The following is a 20,065-nucleotide window of genomic DNA, read 5'->3' on the forward strand; positions in this document are numbered from 1 at the left end:
AACAATTTCAAATTGAACTGACTTTGCAAACTCACTCAGTGATTGAGTTATGAAGTAAGGTGAGGAGCACAGGCCACTACAAAGGGGCAGTGTGGCCAACTAGAAGGTAAACAGACAAAGAAACTGGGCACGTCTGCTATGAAATGCCAGCCCAGCCACTTACTTACTGTCTGACCTCAGGCAAGTAACTTACCTTCTGAGCTTCTATTTCTTATCTATAAAATGGAATAATGGTGACTGTCTTGCAGGATTGATGTGGGGATTAGGTGATATAGGATTCCATCTTCTTCAGGTCTTTTATCTTACTGGTTTGTATGTTTTTGAGGGCCTCCTTGAAGATATATGGAAGGAGCTGTCTATAGACATTCTGGAGACATAGAGAGCATGGAGAGCCTCTGCACAGGGCTTGGCACAGAGCAGATGCTGGAAAACCCAGCTCCTCTTCCATAATGTGGAGAAGGAAATCGCAACTCACTCCAGTATTCTTGCCTGGAGAGTCCCGTGGACAGAGGAGCCTGGTGGGCTGCTGTCCATGGGGTTGCACAGAGTCGGACATGACTGAGTGACTTCACTTTCACTTTCCACTTTCATGCAGTGGAGAAGGAAATGGCAACCCACTCCAGTATTCTTGCCTGGAGAATCCCAGGGATGGGGGAGCCTGGTGGGCTGCCATCTATGGGGTTGCACAGAGTCAGACATCACTGAAGCAACTTAGCAGCAGCAGCTTCCATCATGCCAGCTTACAAGCTCCTGAGACCTAAGATGCTCCCAGAGGCTTTCCTCTGAGGGGTCCTTGTTGGCTTATAATCCCACTCCTCCAGAAGCCCTTCCCTATCATAACATTTAGAATGTTGCTGGCATTAAAGAGAATACGACTCACTAAAAAATAACAATTATTTGCTCAGTAGGTCATTGTTTAAGTAGGCTCAATGGCTCATACATAAATGTAAATGATCCTGAAAGATTATTGAAGTAAGAGTCCAGCAAAAGGCCTCAGGAGAGGCAAAGAGCAAGAGTTAGCAAACTACTGCCCCAGGACCAAATCCGGCCCCCCACCTGGTCTTGTAAATAAAGGGTTTTTTCCAACCATACAGTATGGTAGCCTTTAAAGTTAATGTAATTTAGTGATGTTTAATTAATATTTTTTCCAATTTTATTGAGATATAGTCCTTTCTCTCTCTCTTCCATTTATATACATATCACCAATAAAGTTTTGTTGGAACACAGACACTCCCATTTGTTCACATGGCAACTATAGCTGCTTTTGCTCCAACAGCAGGGTTGACTAGTTGCAATGGACTCTGTAGGCTTCACAGAGCCAAAAAAAATTTACTCTTTGCTCCTTTATAGTAAAGATGTGCCAACAAGTGGTTTGTGAGCTACCACTTTCAAGATGTGACCTTAGACATTATTTATACTCATTATACCTCAAGTACCTTATCTATAAAATAGGGATTATAATAGTAGTGAATGAACAAGAGAATCCATGTATAAGCCTTGCATACAGTGAGTCCTCAGTTAACAATAGCTATCATTATTAATATTTATGCCATTGATTTACAGCAAAGGCCCTTGGGTAAAACCGTTACCTGCCCCAGGAACAAACACCCATGTATTTACCCTAGTTTCAAAGGTCCCCCATGCAGATATCAACAGCAACTAAAAGAGCCACCTTTTCTTGCCACAGTCATGTTTTCTTAAGAAGAGCCATTTCAATGCCATTAGCTCAGCTTCTAGGATGTTAAAAGCTTACGCTACCTCTCCTCCACACTTAATGTGGACATTTGGATCAGTATTACTATTTTCCAATAGTCTGTGTACCCTATCTGGGAGAGGGGGAATTGAATGAGGCATTTTGTTGGAATTAAATGTCAAGAGTACCAGCTGCTTCCTTCTAAAATTGTGAGCTAGATATTCCAAAAGGTATGAACCATCAATCAAAGTACATTGGAAGATTTTACATCTAGTTGTTTGTTGTTAGAAAATTAAAAAAAGATTTTTAAAGAAAACCAACCTTGACAAATGGCATTGAAATCCATTAAGGAAGCTGAGAAAATAGTAGTCCCACTTGTCTCCTAAATATAGTGGAAAATGCTTTCTCAGTGTAAAGAAGAAGTCTTGTCCTCAGTCCAATCAGCATATGGAGGTGATTTCCAAGAGAGAAGTGAAAAAAAAAAAAAAAAATCCCGCAACTCAACCTTTCAGAAGTATCATAGTCATGCAGGGAGAAAATCTTGTACCCTCTTCCTCATTGTCAACCTTTGCAGGTTAAAAGAGCCAAGAGGACCCATCCCTGTGGTGGGGGGTTGGGGATGGGTGCAATTCTCCAGCCCAGCTTCTTGCAAGGTGGCTAGGCCTGGGAGGAGAGGGATCAGGAGGGTCTGCCCACTCTCTCACCAGGTACAGCATGACCTATCCAGGATGCCTTCTTTTGTGGATTACCTGCACCCCAGAAAGGCCACTGCTATGGGCTGTATTTCATCAACTCAGCCTTGGCATGGAGAAGAATCTTCTCCTCACCCTCACAGCCCAAATCCAGGAGCCTGAGTGGGTGGTGGAAAGGCAGGGATGACTGCGAGTCACAGGGGTCCTTTCATCAGAATCCCTCCTCCACCCCACTCCCATGCCCACTCATGCTACCCTCGTTGTATAGGCTCTGTATTCAGGCAACTCCTTAAAGTAGTTCTTAAGCTTGAATGACCATGACAATTACCTACAGAGCCCTTCAAAAGTATCAATGCTTGACCTGGGGCCCCACCCCCAGAAATCCTGATATAATATAGGTCTAGGGAGGGTGCTAGGCATTCCTTTTTTTAGGTGTGTGTGGGGGGAGGGCTACATATTCAAAACCTCCCAAATAATCCAAATGTGTTGACCTACTATGTGTCAGGCAGTCTTCTAGGTGGGTTGAACAGTGACGAGCATAGGCAAGGTACCTGGTCTCATGAAGCTTACGGTCCAGTGGAAAAGGTGGAGAATAAATAGATGAATGGCCAAGATATTTTCTAACGCACTATTTTCCAGGTAGTGCTTACCAGCAAAATAAAGCTGAGGCTGAGTAGGAGAGAGCTGGCAGATGGGGGGTTATTAACTTTAGATTGTGTGTGCTTAGTTGCTCAGTTGTGTCCGATTATCTGTGACCCCATGGACTGTAGCCCTTCAGATTCCTCTGTCCATGGAATTCTCCAGCAAGAATGCTGGAATTGGTGATTGTTCCCTTCTCCAGGGGATCTTCCTGACCCAGGGATCAAACCCAGGTCTCCTGCTCTGCAGGAGGATTCTTTACCATCTAAGCCACCAGGGAAGCCTTTACATTTACAAACTTTAGATTGCATAACTTTAGGTTGACTTAAGTTGTTTTCATACCTTGGCTATTGTGAGTAATGCTGCAACAAATATGGGAGTGCAGATATCTCTTTGAGATAACAGCTTTGTTTTCTTTGGATATGTACCCAGCAGTGAAGTTGCTGAATTGTATAGTAGTTCTATTTTTAATTTCTTATGGAATCTCCATACTGGATGTACTTTTATTTCGTTAATACAAGACACACACAGAATAGAGCAATGCCTGTGAGTATGTGTACATGTATGTGTGTGTGTGTGTTTGAGACAGAGAGGAAGAAAGTGAGGACACAAATGTGGTAACATCTCATTGAAGAAAAAATGAGAAAAACTGAGACGTTCCAATAACCTTCATTTCTGAATTTGGACAACTCCTCCCTACACTAATTTCCTTTTAGATTTTCACAGTTGAAATGCCTAGGGAAGGACACAAAACTGTCCAAGATATGAGTCTTGCTATTATTTCAATTTCCTAGACGAGTAATTAAGCCCTCGAAGGTCTGATCCACTGTGGCATTTTCCCCTCTTCTCTCTTTTCCTCCTTTGCCTTCAGCAGGGGAACTCTGCCCTCCAAGGAGGCTTTTGGGCAGTTCTGTCCCTGCAGCCACTTGGCTCAAGCTCAGAACAGGAGCCTGAGAGCAGGAGCCTGAGAGTAGATGTGTGTTTCTCCCCCAAGTCAAGCCTTTTAACTGGCCACTGTAGCTGCTTCTGAGACAAGGAGAAATGGGAGCCATTTCTCCTTGTTTAATCTCACATCCTCTTCATGCCCAAAACTCAGATTTAAGAGACTGGAGGTTGATCTCCAGTACCAATAGATGTGCTACCAACAACATATGAATCCAGTGTAATGCTCACAACAATAAAGAATCAGTGATGTTTGCTACTGCGAAATATTTCCACATGGCAAATTAATTCATACTGATTATGAACTGGCAACTAATGGTAATATTAATTTTATCAGAAGAAAACACAACCTAAATTCACATGTGCTGTTAAAGCCGAAGACAAATCTGTTTTAAAAAGCAAATATAGCAGTGGATAGTAGGAGAATCCGAGCCCAGCAGCACCTCTGTGTTGGGTACCTCCGTGGCAATCTGTGTAATGCAGGGTACAATGGGAGAGAGAAGAGGATGAATCCCGGGCTGAAGGCAGCTTACATATGGATTGGAAAAACAAAACCTAACCATGAAATAATTAGTTTAATACAAGGAAAAACACTGTATTCATGCCTCCTTAAGATCATGCAATAGAATTTATCTTCTTGGAGAGATAATTGGGTATAAGAGTAACAAAAGAAGTTACAGGAAGAAGCTGAATTTCAGTTCAGTCTGGAAGATGAGGTGGGTCAATAGAAAGAATATTCCTGGATGACCAACCAGTCTAATCAAGGGCAAAGAGGTAAGAGTTACTTTGTCCCATGTAGAAAACAGTGAAAGAGTGTTCTCCACTGGGTTGAGGGGATTTTAGAGACAAAGGGAATTGAATTGGACCTGCTTATAAAGGACTTTGAAGGTCAAAGAAAGAGATTTACACTTGATTCGCTCTGTGTATCAGATGGGGAATATATTTAGCTACAAGCCACAGAACTCTGAATACATTTTCTTAAGCAAGTAAAGGATTTATTTTCTTAAATAACAAGAAATGCAGCACCAAACGGGTGCAGGAGTTCCACGGTGACACTTTTCCTCTTGCCTTCAGCCATACTTTGTGGAAGGCATTGTCATTAACCTCATCACTTCACTGTTCCAATACGACTGCTCCATCTCCAGCCTCGTATCCATGTTTCAGGCAGAAAAAAGAGACAGGAAAGGATAAAGCAGGTGGTTTCTGCATTAGGAATGCAAAAGCTTTCTCAGAAGTTCCTAGCATCCTTTGCTTACATCTCATTGGCCAATACTGTGGCACAAGGCAACTCCTAACTGAAAGGATGTCCAGGAAGGGGAGTGTTCTTGCCAGGCATCATCACCATAAGCAAAATTAGGGTGATGAATGTTCAGAAGATGGACTTAGCATTGGTATTAAAGCGATTTGGAAGAAAGGAGAACTACGATTTGGAAAAGTGGATGGACACTGTTGAAAGTAATCCTGGAGTAATGTGGTGGGCACTTGAACTAGAGTCCTAGGTATGGGAATGGAAAGAAAATGAGGTGCTAATAGTCATGTCAAAGGAACAATGAACAAAATGTTGTAAAAACCACCCAAGAATGAATGGTCAAGGTGGTTAGGTGTTGGCAAATTGACTTCTCGGTCCTTTTTTCTATGCAGAAAGTTAACATTTGGGGTGGATGAGAGACAACTTATTAGAAAGGAGAACCTGATAAAGAAAAACTCCAGAATCAGAGACATGCTGAAGCAATAAAAAATCCTAAACTGTATTACATTATATATTATTACCGATAAAAACAGAATAAAATCATTTTAAGACTAGAAAATTATTGCAATTTGAAAATGAATCACTTAAAAATGTTAGTGAGTACCAGTCATTGTACAAGTCAGAGAAGGTAGAGAAAAGTTTGCGAACTGGTCCTGACCTCAAGGGGGTCACAGTGCGGTGGGGAGGCAGATTGCTGCAATACTCTGGGAGGAGGCTACATCAAAGGTGTGGGTACAGACTTGGGGACTGAGAGGAAAGAGGGACTAACTCTATCTGAGGGCTGGAGCATGCTTTGTGCTTTGACATTTTATGATTTTGCAGTGGCATAAATAGAATCATACTTCTGGTCTGAAAGGAGCTTTTAAGTTAACTACCTCGAGGTTCCGGGGTGGGGAGGACTTGACATCGCCCACATCCAACAGTCTCATCCTTAGCGTCTTGGAGTTCCTTCTCAGTCCTGGGGAAAGAGCCGAGGAAAAACTCAGGGGTGGGCAGAATGGAGAAACTGGATTCATCATATTTGAGTGTGATTCTGTAATCACTGTGAATCCTGAAGTCAGACTTATCTTTTTGGGGAAATGAGACAGTCAGTTCAGATGCTCAGTCATGTCCAGCTTTTCGCGACCCCATGGACTGCAGCACAACCAGCTTCCCTGTCCATCATCAACTCCTGGAGCTTGCTCAAACACGTGTCCATCAAGACGGTGATGCCATCCAACCATCTCATCTTCTGTCGTTCTCTGCTCCTCCCGCCTTCAATCTTTCCCAGTGTTGGAGTCTTCTCCAATGAGTCAGCTCTTCAAATCAGGTGGCCAAAGTATTGGAGCTTCAGCTTCAGCATCGGTCCTTCCAATGAATATTCAGGACTGATCTCCTTTAGGATGGACTGGTTGGATCTCCTTGCAGTCCAAGGGACTCTCAAGAGTCTTCTCCAACACCATAGTTCAAAAGCATCAATTCTTTGACGCTCAACCTTCTTTATGGTCCAACTCTCACATCCATACATGACTACTGGAAAAACCATAGCTTTGACTAGATGGACTTTTGTTGGCAAAGTAATGGCTCTGCTTTTTAATATGCTGTCTAGGTTAGTCATAGCTTTTCTTCCAAACCTGAACTTTCAAGATTGAATGTAGTTTACCTGTGGTTGAATGTAGTTTATTTGTGACTTTCTTAATGCGGTCTTTGTGGTTGCTTACCCTTATTTCCTTGATGATATAAGCCTGGGTCATAAAGCTGCATGCCCAAAGTATAAACCAGGGTAAACTCTGCTGTTAGGTAAGCAGAGGAAGGTTCAGAGGTTCAGTGACTTATCCAAGGTCAGAGGTAAAAATGTGGGCACCAGAACTCTAATTATTCTGCTGCCCAGGCATCAAAAGATGTTGGGCAGAAAAAGAGTCCAGGGAAACATATAAAGAGAATTGTTCAGCTTTCAAAAGGAAGGGGATTTCAATACTAATTTTGTCTGAATATTTGCTGTTTGAAAGACAATATGCATTTTTATATTTTAAATGCAAGTATTTGAATAACTAAGTTACTCACAGTATATAACTGTATCAGTTGAAAGGGTATGTAATTAAAAGTCTCCTCTCTGTGCAGGGAGTTGTACAACTGAGCAGCATCTTCCTACAGACTGATGGAACTGTTCCCTCAGACTAGCAGCTAGACTTTCAAGCCTTCTTCCTCCAGCCATACAGTCTTTCTCTGGCGAGGCAACTAATACTACAAGATTCCTGTATTTCTTTCCAAAAATAGACTATGTGTACAAGTGCATGGGGAGATGAGTCTATATATTTTATAAGTATATATATTTTCCAAGAATGGTTTTAGTGAGTAGAATGAATACAAGAATCAGCAATGAAGCAGGTCAATGAAAAAATCTTGAACTAAAAAGCATAAGGGAAAATGGAATTATTATTCATCAGAAGGCAGAAAAAGAGCAGGAACCCGACCCAGGTAAAAATAAAAAGAAAGGATGAGGTCACAGATTCATCTTCCCATTAGGATGGGCATTTCCACAAAGCTAGTGAGTATTTGCCTGGAGATCATGGGGCACTGGGTGTTGTTGAGTAAGCAAGAGAAATGGTGGTGGCCTGCCCTCCTGGGATATTGTTTGCTAGAATGGAGACACACTCCCTCAGAGGCCTCCCTCAGGCATGTGGTCACTGTCCCCTTGGGCATTTCCAGAGCCCTCCCACATTCATTCATTTCAGTGTTACAGGACATTCCATCTTCCAGGTCAATGGAATAGGGCACACACTGGCCAAAGATTCTGAGCCAGGATAAAGCAGAGGGGACCATGTTTTCTGGAAAGCACAATCCTAGTCATTGCCACACCTTCCCTAAAGCCCCTTCCTCACTGGAGATGTTCTTGGCAGTTCATTGATGTGAAGTTGGCTCAGGATGAATTGTAACAGGCCAAGTAAACCAGTTACTTCTTCTTTCACGTAATGGCAAAATTCTGCTTGGGATCATAGAGCAAGAGCAAGCTAGAACATGGCATCTGCCAAGTAAATTCCCAAGCAATTAGTGAATCCCAACAATATATAAGGAAACAGGCATGTTTCTGACTTTCTACCAGACTCTGTTAGAAATACAAGCTATCCACCCACACAGAAAGGAGACTGGCAGCACAGGATCCAGTCACTGAGTGGAGCAAACATGACAGACTTCAGAAAAGTGAGGAATGTTCTTCCAACTCTGGTGGAAAGGCAAGTTTCACCTCTGAGTCTCCATAAAGCCTCCAATAGGTTAGGTTCTTTCCACCTCCTGCCCTGTAGAAACTTGGGACACTCTGGTTAATATCTTCAATGAAAGGTATCAGAGAAAGAAGATAGCTGGCTACACAGGTAGACTTCACAGAGTATCGGCTCCTGGTGGGACTGCCATGACTCAGGATTTGGTCAGCAGGCTTGCAGATTCACCAGTTCCATTTTTTAAGAGACTCCATTAATCAGTCTTGGGGGAAATGATTCATTCACAAGAGTGATCTATGGACCTAAATGTCAATATCAACCTATTAATTGACAAGGGGTAGGAGCATATTTTCTAGTCACCAGAATGATCTTCCCCACTAAAGGCAGAGTAACTTACATTTCAAAGCATGTTGGAGCAATTAGAGAAGACTATTTGCTGAACACGCAAGCAGGGCCAAAGACTAGAAGACCTGGAAGGATACAGTTTAACGCACAATCCCTGCCTCACAAAGTTCTTGCTGAATAGAATACATACAAAAACAAAAAAACCCTGGTATCAGCCATATATAACATCTCCCCTTTGGACAGAGCAGGAATTTAGATCATCAAATTCTTAAAGACAAATACCCCTCTTTATATACCATATGCGTGTTATTGGATGCTTTCCAAAGATATGAACTGATTAGAGTGTAGAGTCTGGTCATCTTAACTACTGCTGGGTATTTCTCAAATATCCTCAACTGTGTCTTTTATAATATACAGAGGGGCATTTTGTACGTTTCTTTTATATTTTTAAACTTAGTTTGAATTTATGCACAGTACAATTCATTTCTTTTGTTCCACGAGTTTTGACAAATATGACAATTATGATACAAAACAGATTTTTGCTCCCCTTTCCACAAAACTATTGCCTTGAGTGACATTTTTGAAATAGGTTCCTTCCACACATGGCTAACTGCATCTATTATGTGTTGGTTCTTACTACTTTTGCTTGCCAGAGGGTCACATTTTCTGGTATTATCTACCGATTCTAAGGTCCAACAGACCAAATATGCTGTCATTTTCAGAGACAGACTAAATTCAGGCTAAATTTTAAACATGCATGTATTTATTGGCTTAGCTAGGAGTGGGTATATCAAGTTTACTTAATTTATGAACATGGAATAATAAAATTTAGATATATTCTAAGGATACTCCAAAGAAATTAGAAAAATTCTAACATTCCAGTTGGAGCTCCATCCCTGGGTGATATATTAGCTCTGAGAGTTGGGAGAGAGAACTGCTAAGTCATTATCTCCAATTCATTTCCTTCCTTTAAATGGGTCACGAGGACAGTGATAACCCTACATGCTAGCAGCTGTTCCAGTGTTCAAGTAACTAGTGCTTTTCAGAAACTAGATCTAGGCATTAAGCACTTTCCTAAATGAAAACCACATTCATTTAACCTATGCAAGTTAGTAGCTGAATTTCTTGTTGTTTTAAGAAGGACTCTTTAAAAGCATATCTATATCTATATGTAAATAGTATGTATGCATGCTCATTATGGACAATTTAAACAATGGAAAACAAAATTTGACTTTATGTTATGTCTTGGTGGTATTTAGTAACTTAAAAAAAAAACATTATGTGACTTCAATTAACTATTGCACATGTGAATAGGTCTCATTACCAATTAATATTTTCTGACCAACCTAGGAAACTCAACTCATGCTATGGGTGGATAGATTACTTTTTATAATAAAATGAAAGGAATTCAGGTTTAGAAACTAAACAGGGGACACAGGAGCATCCAGAAGGGCCCTGGGGTCTGGCTACCAGGCATCTGGTTCCCTCTTCTGGAGTCTCCGTCTAACCCAGGGAGTGACAAGGCAGACCATTTATTTCTGGAGAACACAATACTCTACCTGCCAGATGCATACAGAGATCCTTCTGTTCCTGCCAATATCGGGAACTCAAGACTGAATCATTACTTGCCAAACACCTGCAGATGAGGAAATCAGCAGTACAACCACATATATAGTAAGACAATTATGTTGAATCATCAGAATGTTTAATTCTAAGATTCAAAGTCTTTTTCTGTTACCACAAATTCAGAAAGAACCAGGTGATCCAATAAAATCCCATTTTGGAGGAGCCTTATAATAATATCCCTTTGTACGAATAGAGAGAGGTTGGCAGTCAATTCACGCATTTCCCCTCCTGCCTTCCTGTTATCCTCCCACGACTCCCCACCCTTCGCTGCTCTCACTGCTGCTTCTTATGCTTCAACTTCTCCACTTGCACCTCCTCCCTGCTTCCATCTTTGCTGAGGTCAGAGCTGCAGGGCTGAGTACGTAAATACAATGCCACTCTCTCAAACTAAAAGGGAAGCCAGCATCTCCAATAGGAAAATGTAATGTTTTCCAAGGAAACACTGGGAACCTTCAAGGAATAAAGAATATCAGAGAATATATTCTTTCACCAATTTCAGAATGAATAGAAATCAGTGTTGTGGAATGAGGATAAACAGATCTGCCCCTGGGATGCTGACTCAGAGTGAGTCTTCTAATAACATTTACTGGACTGAACTTCCATTCCAATGAGAACCACAAAATACCAGTAATTTTATCTGGGGGATATTTATATTTTGGTGCAGTAGGTGAATTCCCAATTAAAGGGCATTATTAGAAGAATTTTTTTTCCCCAAAACTAAATGTAGTTTCTTCTTGGTCAAGCCTTGTATTTCTAATTGATCTTTACGGTTCAAAGAGGAGATTTTGTTTTTGTTTTTAAAATCCATTCATTCCCCATTTCCTCATTAACTAACTGTCAGGGGTAACACCTGTTAGAGAAGACATCCTGAACCCCATTTTCCTCTAGAATAGATCAACCCAATATTCTCCTCCTCAAACCATGTGCTTCGTGACTTGCAGCCTATTGGGTTTGGTGGCTGAGTATATATGGAAGAAAGCCAGGGACCTTAGAACATTCTCTGACTACAGCAATGAAAATGCATGATTATTCTAAGGCCGCTCCCTCTCCACTCTCATGTTAGTACAAAGGATAGACTGCTACTAACTTCCCAGACATTTCCTTGGGGTGGAAGAGTGAGGGTAATCACCCACTCCTGGTTTATGCTTCACAGTTTCAATCCAGGGGTCTTTCTAACTGCCACCTTTTGGACTTTTCAGGCACCTCTTTTCTGACTGAGTTGCGGAACCTTGTACTCTAGCATTAGTACAGCCAGGATTTAGGGCTTACCCTGAATCTGAGAGTCAGTTCAGAGGATGATATCCTTGGGAACTGAGCCAAACAAAAGCACACGCAAGGTGTATATATTGGGTTCTTCCCACAGTGACTGCCTGAGAATTTATGTGTCCTCATGATCTGATTAGGTATGTCCTCCAAAAGTCACCTGCAGTCTATATAAATGTAAGATATAATAAAATTCAACATAAAAGTTTCCATATGGAGACTTTAAGAATAAAAGTAAGAACCATTCATTTCTTCTCTCATCCCACAGCGGTTTATTGATCACCTGCCTTGTGCCAGGCATCATTGGGGACTGGAAACCAGCAGTGCGTCCAACAGACCCAGTCTCTGCCCTCACAGTCCAGCAGGAGCTGCAAGAGCTGGTTTGCCAGCGTTGACCCAGCACTGCCCCAGTGTCTGAGACTTTGAGTTTGACATACAGGTCCCCTGTCTCTGGGAAAGTGACCTCTTATATTAGGCAGGGACAATTCCTCAGCTTCCCACAGACTGGCTAAAATAGCTCATGAGACCACCCCGTCCCCTTCGTCCCAACCCAATCCCAAAACCCTTTTGTAACCAAAATAATCTGTTATGAACGTAAGACTTGAAGATATGTCCATAATAGTAAAGAACCATAGAGAAGGGATGAGAGAGTATCCTTACACTAGAAGGTTGATTTCCATACTAAGTAAATAAACTCATCCTGGTCTTTCCCATTGGCTTTTTTGAGTGTGGTTCACAGTGCCTGCTGGGACAAGATCAGCTCGAGGCAAATAGGTATAGCCCTGGTTTGAGGAGGCCCAAAATGCCAGTCGCTATTGACCAAGAGCTTCAGCTTGGAAAACAGAGATGAGGTCAGTTGGCTTCAATCCCTGATTACCACCTCAGGCCTCCTTTCCTGTTTATCCTTTCTTACCACGCGAGAGTACAGTATTAAACTGTCCAGTGTTAATAAGCTTTCACAAATACACCTTATTTTAAGTATCCAACAACCCCATGGGGATATTTCAACCCCTATTTCACGGATGAGAAAATCAAACCTCCAAATTAACTTCCTCATTTTCCCACAGCTGCTAACACAAAGCCAGCGTTCAAACCCAGATCCTCAGGCTTCAAACCAATGCTCTTTGCATTCTCCCATAGCTGTCTACTTTGAAAATTTCAGTTCTTTATTTTTGCACATTATTTCAGCACATCCTGGTAGAGAACTGGCTTCTAACCTGCTGTTTTTCTGGGAGCAGCCACAGACTATGAGCCAGAGGGCTTGCAGTTCCTCACCCTCTGTGCTGACCCATGCCTCTCTTGCCTCCTGCATGGGGATCCCACATCTTCCATGGATGCCAGTGGAGCTATTTTTAGAGATAGAGGGGAACGTGTAGGTTGCAAACATTCAGGTCTTTCGGAGTCTGTTAATATTTTTGCAGAGGCCATTCAGGGTTTTAAGTTGACTGATAAAAGGCCTCCTGAGGAGACATCTGTTCTCTGCTCTCCCCTTCAATACTCCCCATCCCTGACACGGACTTGGTTTTGGGGTGTAATTCTTTTACCGCCCCCCCCCCCTCCCAGGGCCCTCTTTGTCACCTTAGATTGAAAAGACAGCTGACTTCTGTCTCAAGAAGATCAGGAGGAAGCAGATCTAGTTCTCCTTGACCTCTGTAGGGATCGGCACTGCTCCTTAAGATCTTTATGCAGGAAGGGGATGCTGCCTTACGAGTCTGGAGAAATGTCCATGGACGAATCTCAATGCTTTTTGAAACCTCTTGAGTTACAATTTTATTCTAGAGAGGGCAGACTACTATTTTAGAGGTGGGGTATATATATGCACAAGTCAGAAACTGGGGGGGGGGGGGTGGAATTTTTGCCATATTAAAATAGGAAATTAAAATGTGCATATGTAAAATCTCTGAATTTGCAGACATAATTCTGCATTTGTGTTAAAAATCACATCATCTCTGTTCAATAATGTTTCTTCACTTTAGTAGGTCAGTGGCGACAAAATAAAATTGCATTTGCCTCACCAGGGTCTACAGAAAATCACTGGTCCTCTCACCTCTGGAACCCTCACACTGCACTGCTCAGCAAGTGGTCATTCCCAGGGGCCAGAGCCCTGGGTGAATCCAGAACCTATCCCAGCCCTGTCTTCAGTGGCTCGAGGCCAGACCTGACTCCTGACCAGGCTGACTGGTTCTGTGAGAGCGTCTGCTGAGCAAAGGGGACCAATCCCATTCAGGCCCAGAAGATCTAGGTAGAAAGGGCCTTTCTGGAAATGTGAAGTCAGCCATCTGGTTCTTTCCACCTGTACTCAAGCAAGGAGGCTACAAGACTGGCAAGGAGACATGTGTGAGGAAGCATGGCCCCTGGCTGAGATTCTGGCCCCAGAGGCTCTCCCAGACATGCCAGAGAAATCAGAGGTACCACAGGAGTCACCAACACCAAAGACCAAGCTCTATGATGACGCCTGTATGAAGGAAGAGACACAAGTGCAGCCTGAGAGACTCACAATCAGGATTTTTTTCCCTGATGTTGCTTCAGGTGGAAGAGTAGAATGCACAGATTGCCAAAATGACTCTGTTAACACTGAAGTATATGCTTTTCTTAATCACATTGATCTTGTCTGCTCGATATACCCCAGCAGCCTTGCTGGGGGTGGATATTCAGATAGTCTGAGATCTGTAAACAGTAAAGTCTGCTCTCCTGTGTGGCCTTCAGTATCCCCATGCCCCAGCAGCAAAGGCCCTTAGACAGGGAGAGGCAGTGGAGATCAATTCACTTAGAGAAGAAATTATCCTAAAAGACATTTAAATCACCATTTGGCAGATGCAATTGCATCTCAAGCTGAAAGAAGGTGTCCTAGTTCTGACTCCTGAACTGAGTAGAAGTGGGATTTCAGCAGTCACTTCATCTCTCTGGGCCTTGGTACTCTCGTCTTAGATGGGGAAAATGCCCAGTGAATTCTCAGGTTTCTTCTCAATCCAGCCCGTTCTCATACCCTGCTCCCACCCCAGCCCCAGCTATGGTTTTGTGACTGGATTTTCACTGGAGCCCTAGGGTCCCACTCCAAGAGGCCAGTGCTTTCTACGTTAGTAACCGAGTTTGCAAGGGGGAAAAATGATATTTTAAACAGCCTTAGGATAAACGGGGATAGGTATTAAACAAACATTACTCTCTATAAATTGGTACTGACATCTAGCCAAAAATGTTAATGGAAAAAAAGGGATTTTTTTTTTTTAACAATAAATTTCTTTCTTTTTAAAGGAGAATTGCCAAGGATGCAGAAGGAACTGAAGATGGTCAAAGACGAAGATGTGCATTTCAGTTTGGGTGTGAAGAGGGCCCCCTCCTTTCCCCACGGCCTGCAGCCTGTGGTTTCCCGAGGGAAGGCTCCCCCAGGACACCCCTTCCCGGAAGCTCTCCGGGGGCCGTTTTCCCAGTTCCGGTACGAGCCTCCTCCAGGAGAGCTAGACGGATTCCCAGGGGTGTTTGAAGGAGGAGGGTCTCGCAAACGCAAGAGCATGCCCACCAAGGTGCCCTATAACCACCCCGCGGAAGAAGGGGCTCTCGGCCTGCACCCCGAGGAGAGCAAGAACCCGGGGGCCCCGGACCTCCCCCTGCTCTTCCCGCCGCCGCCGCCGCCGCGGCCCAAGTACGACTCGCGGATGATCGACCTGTGTAACGTGGGCTTCCAGTTCTACCGCAGCCTGGAGCACCTGGGCGGCAAGGCCGTCAAGCAGGAGCCCGTGAAGCCCAGCGCCGTGTGGCCTGCGCCCGCGGCCCCTCCGTTCCTGCCTGCGCCGTACCCCTACTACCCCAAGGTGGCCCCGGGCCTCGTGTTCCCCTTCTTCGTGCCCTCGGCCTCACCCTTCCCCTTCAGCCGGCACACCTTCCTGCCCAAGCGGCCGCCGGAGCCGCCGCTGCCCCGCAAAGCCGAGCCGCCCGAGAGCGAGGAGACCAAGCAGAAGGTGGAGCGGGTGGACGTGAACGTGCAGATCGACGACAGCTACTACGTGGACGTGGGCGGCGCGCAGAAGCGCTGGCAGTGCCCCAACTGCGAGAAGTCCTACACCTCCAAGTATAACCTGGTGACCCACATCCTGGGCCACAGCGGCATCAAGCCGCACGCCTGCAGCCGCTGCGGGAAGCTCTTCAAGCAGCTGAGCCACCTGCACACCCACATGCTGACGCACCAGGGCACCCGGCCCCACAAGTGCCAGGTGTGCCACAAGGCCTTCACGCAGACCAGCCACCTGAAGCGCCACATGATGCAGCACAGCGAGGTGAAGCCGCACAACTGCCGCGTCTGCGGCCGGGGCTTCGCCTACCCCAGCGAGCTCAAGGCCCACGAGGCCAAGCACGCCAGCGGGCGGGAAAACATCTGTGTGGAGTGCGGCCTCGACTTCCCTACCCTGGCCCAGCTGAAGAGGCACCTCACCACGCACCGGGGCCCCATCCAGTACAACTGCTCCGAATGCGACAAGACCTTCCAGTACCCCAGCCAGCTGCAGAACCACATGATGAAGCACAAGGACATCCGGCCCTACATCTGCTCCGAGTGTGGCATGGAGTTCGTGCAGCCCCACCACCTCAAGCAGCACTCCCTCACCCACAAGGTACTGAGGGGCTCCCTGCCGGGGGCGGGGCTCCCGGCCAGAGGCGGGGCTGGCCCGTCTTTGGAGGAGAGGACCCAGGAGCCCTGCGTGGCTCCCCACCCCTAACACATGTAGAGCCCTAATGTTCTTCTTCACCTTGAAATGGGAGAGAATGAGGAGCCCAGCCATCAAGCCCTTTCCCACCTAGACTTCTAGAGTCTCCGGTGGGCCGAAAAAGAAAGAATGCGGTTTGGAGAGGAGGGTGAGGAGAGATGAAGGACACGTCACAGCGGGTCCTTGTGCTGTTCTTAGCCTTCCAGATTTCCTAAGAGTTCATGTTTGGAAACTTCATCCAGGGCACTAGCATGAGTGTGTCATCAGTCCCAACCACCCAAGACCAGCTTTGCACCTGGGGTACACTAGTCAGAGCCTTCTAGAAGACTCTGGAAAGTTCTCTTGGTCTTTTTCTGCTGAATCTGTGGCTACCTTTTGGTTTAGTTTCTCCTTTCAAGTGCTTCATTTACAGGTGACTCTGTGGGGAGCAGAGTCTTGGCCTGGGTCCAGCAGGGTCCTGCTTCCCCCGCTGAGCTTCTGCCACATGGTTGCTGTGCTCTCTGGTTTGTATTATAGGAGGCATGAGTGCATTCTTCTCTTCTGGGTTTGGTTTTCTCTTCCCCTGTCTCAGATCTTCAAGGAGAAATACAGGCCCACATGTCTGCCTTCAGCCTAGTTTGCAACCAAAGCCCTAGAGTCCCTCAGGATGAACTAAAACAAGTCCCTGGTGTGTCCCTGAAATCTTACCCAAGTAAGCTAACTTAGGTCAACTTTGAGCTTCCAAGAGGGGAAGTTTGCCCCACTGACCTCTACTCTATCACCCTTGACTTCAAGTGGTTTTCTTGGCAGGAGAGACTTCTAGCGAGCCAGAGTTGCTAAAACAGTCTTTCATTCTGAAAGGTCAGTGGAGAACTTTGCCCAGCCAAAATAACATTTCTGCTCTGGCTTTGTGGGTTTCATCTGATCGGTTAAGACCAAACAAGACAAAATGTGTAGCTGCCTTGGCTCTGCACAAACAGCTGCCCTGCAAAAGGCTCCTTAGAAACCCCCAGAGAGGAGGTCCCTGCCTAGTGCAGGAGCCATCAACAACGAGCCTGAACTGAGAGGCAGCGGCCAGAGGGACTGTGTGCTGATTTCAGGGATTCCTATATGTGTGGAAAAGGAATCAGATACATTGTAGAACTTATGAAACTTCTGTAAGATTGTTCCTATACTTGGATATATGATCTAGTTATCATCTCGATCACAACCAAGTATAGGAATAATCTTGAGAATAAAGATACTGAAGTAAATTTTAAAACTCATTAAGAAAATAGTTTTTGTTAATAATTTTAAACTCACTGTTTCAGTATGCAACACATTTTAAAAATTCATCATCTTAGGAGGACATTAAAATTTAGATCTTTCCGTTAGCATAAATCCTTTCTCATCTGCAGTCACCGAGACTAGACAGTATTCCAGTTAGGAAGAGCCCAGCACTCCATTTGAGCGCTTCATCTAGAAAGGCTGAGGGACCCAACCAAGATTATGCAGTCAGTAAATGGCTAGGCAGGGACCCTAACTCCCACCCTTTAGTGCCAGGGGCTCACCAAAATTGAGGAGTGGTACTTTCTTATACCATGTCCCAAATTAAAGAAATGGAAATATAGGCAGAGAGAACCTTGGAACAACCCCCCGCCCTAGTCCCTATGAATGAATACCAGGCCGTATGGGTTTTATAAGGTACAGTTGTTAGCTAAAGACTTGTCTAAACCTGTAATAACCCTAGTTTTATTACCATGGATCACTACGTTTTCCTCCCCAAAAGTCATTCTGGGTCAAAATTTCTTGCAGCAGCCGTTTCAGGGAAGCACTGCTCGGCCAGGATTAGGTAATATTCTACTCAATCCGTGAGTGAGTCCCTAGCCATGCTTCAGTTGAGGGTGTTGACGCTTAAATATTCAAACACTTCTCCACAAACAGCAGGGAAACTAGAAAATCTTCTTTCCTGTTTTCTAATCGAGAAAGCTATCCTCTGCCAAATTTCTCTGTCGGACAGAAGCTGGCTTGGAGGAGCTTCATAGTCAAATCACACCGAGGCCACCATGGCCTGCGGGAACCCAGGGTACCATCTCAAGAGGTGATTATCAAGCTGTGATTTTTTTAAAGTGTGGATCTGTTTGTTTTTGAATTTTCAAGTCCATTAATGAGAACTCAAGAGAACGTTGGTTTTCATACAGGAAATGATATTATAAGTTTAGGAGGTTTTGTTTTTTCATTATTGTGAAAGCTGAATTAGAGACTCATTTTACATAACATTCTGCAGTGCTCTTACCCAAATCCTATTAATCCACGAGAGCTGTGACTGCAGAATTAACCCCAAGCAAGCAGCAGGAACAACAGAAGCAATAGCTGTCTTTTCCTCTAACCGTCTGGCTAGTTCATGGTTTTCAGAAGAAAATAAAAGATTATGTAATCAACACTTTTTAAGAAAATAGTTATTTGACAAGGCTACAGCCATACTGTTTGGAACTCAACATCTGTCACCAAAGTCTTGGTGGATTTATGTGTCAGAGAGAAAAGCAAAGACTACTGTCCTGATGGCAGTCTGTACCTGCTCACCATAGTTCTGAATCTTGCCTCCTTCCAGGGAGTGAAGGAGCACAAGTGTGGGATCTGCGGGCGGGAGTTCACGCTGTTGGCCAACATGAAGAGGCACGTGCTGATCCACACCAACATCCGCGCCTACCAGTGCCACCTCTGCTACAAGAGCTTTGTGCAGAAACAGACCCTCAAGGCACACATGATTGTCCACTCGGACGTGAAGCCCTTCAAATGCAAGGTGAGCAGTGGGCCTGAGGGAATGCGGAGAGGAAGGGCTCAGCGCGTGTGCGTGGTCAGTGGTGTTCAACTCTTTGCAACCCTGTGCCCTATAGCCCATCAGGCTCCTCTATCCGTGGAATTTTTCAGGCAAGAATACTGGAGCAGGTTGCCATTTCCTACTCCAGGAGATCTTCCTGATCCAGGGATCACACCCCCATCTTCTGAGTCTCCTGCATTGGCAGGCGGATTCTGTACCCCTGAGCTACCTAGAAATCCCGGGAGAGCTCAGAGGGCTCTGCAAATGCGGGGGGAAAAGTCTCCAGGGAACCTTGTCCTCAGTCTCCTCAGAAGGGCCTCTGCGGCTCAGCGTATGTCTGTGGCCAGACCCAGGCCATCTGCTGTGTCTCCACCACAGCTGTGCTCAGCTGTGCCCCAGGAGTTGCCCTGCTTGTCTCCCTGTGGAATTGGTCAGTGTGCAGGGCCTGGAAGCAGCCAGTCCCGGGAGAGCTGAGGGTGGAAAATCCGTTTGGAGATTGAGGTTTTTACAGGATGAAGGTGATGTGGAGAGCTCCTGTTCTAGAAGGCAGCAACCAGGTGCAGCCCTCTTCCCCTGACAAGCCAGAGACAACACAGGGAAGTCAGAGAAGCTTCCAGCCCTGTCTGCTTCCCTTCCCCTATGCCACCCCCGCTCCTGCCCTCCTGACACTTGGACTGAGCAGTGTAATTTGAGGGCAGGTCTCCTGGAGGGGATGAAAGAGATTTAAAGGTTAACCCCTCCTGTGACCTCGGAAATGCTTGCTTGGGCAGAGGAACAACTGAAGTGCTTCTTGTTTATTCCTGAGTACCGTGGAGCATCTTTGTTACCATCTCTGTGTCGCATTACCTTGGTGGGGTTTTTATTTTGTGTGCTGAGATAAAGTGTGAGCTGGAGACTTGTCAAGCCTAAGGCACCGGCGGGCGCTGCTCAGAAGCGCTCGGGG

The 20,065-nt window shown here is 45.0% G+C and overlaps 1 protein-coding gene across 1 annotated transcript in view; it reads left to right on the forward strand.

Moving 5' to 3' along the window:
• The window catches only part of ZNF366 (zinc finger protein 366), a 64,542-nt gene that overhangs the window by 27,350 nt on the left and 17,127 nt on the right, over window positions 1-20,065 (forward strand). Inside the window, exons 2-3 of the mRNA XM_055554538.1 lie at window positions 14,899-16,250; window positions 18,913-19,104. Of these exons, the coding sequence (XP_055410513.1) occupies window positions 14,913-16,250; window positions 18,913-19,104 (1,530 nt within the window). The 5' untranslated portion in view covers window positions 14,899-14,912. The remainder of the gene's footprint in view (window positions 1-14,898; window positions 16,251-18,912; window positions 19,105-20,065) is intronic.

Source organism: Bubalus kerabau, chromosome 18 (genome assembly GCF_029407905.1).
Source record: "Bubalus kerabau isolate K-KA32 ecotype Philippines breed swamp buffalo chromosome 18, PCC_UOA_SB_1v2, whole genome shotgun sequence".
In the NCBI taxonomy this organism is placed as follows: Eukaryota; Metazoa; Chordata; class Mammalia; order Artiodactyla; family Bovidae; genus Bubalus; species Bubalus kerabau.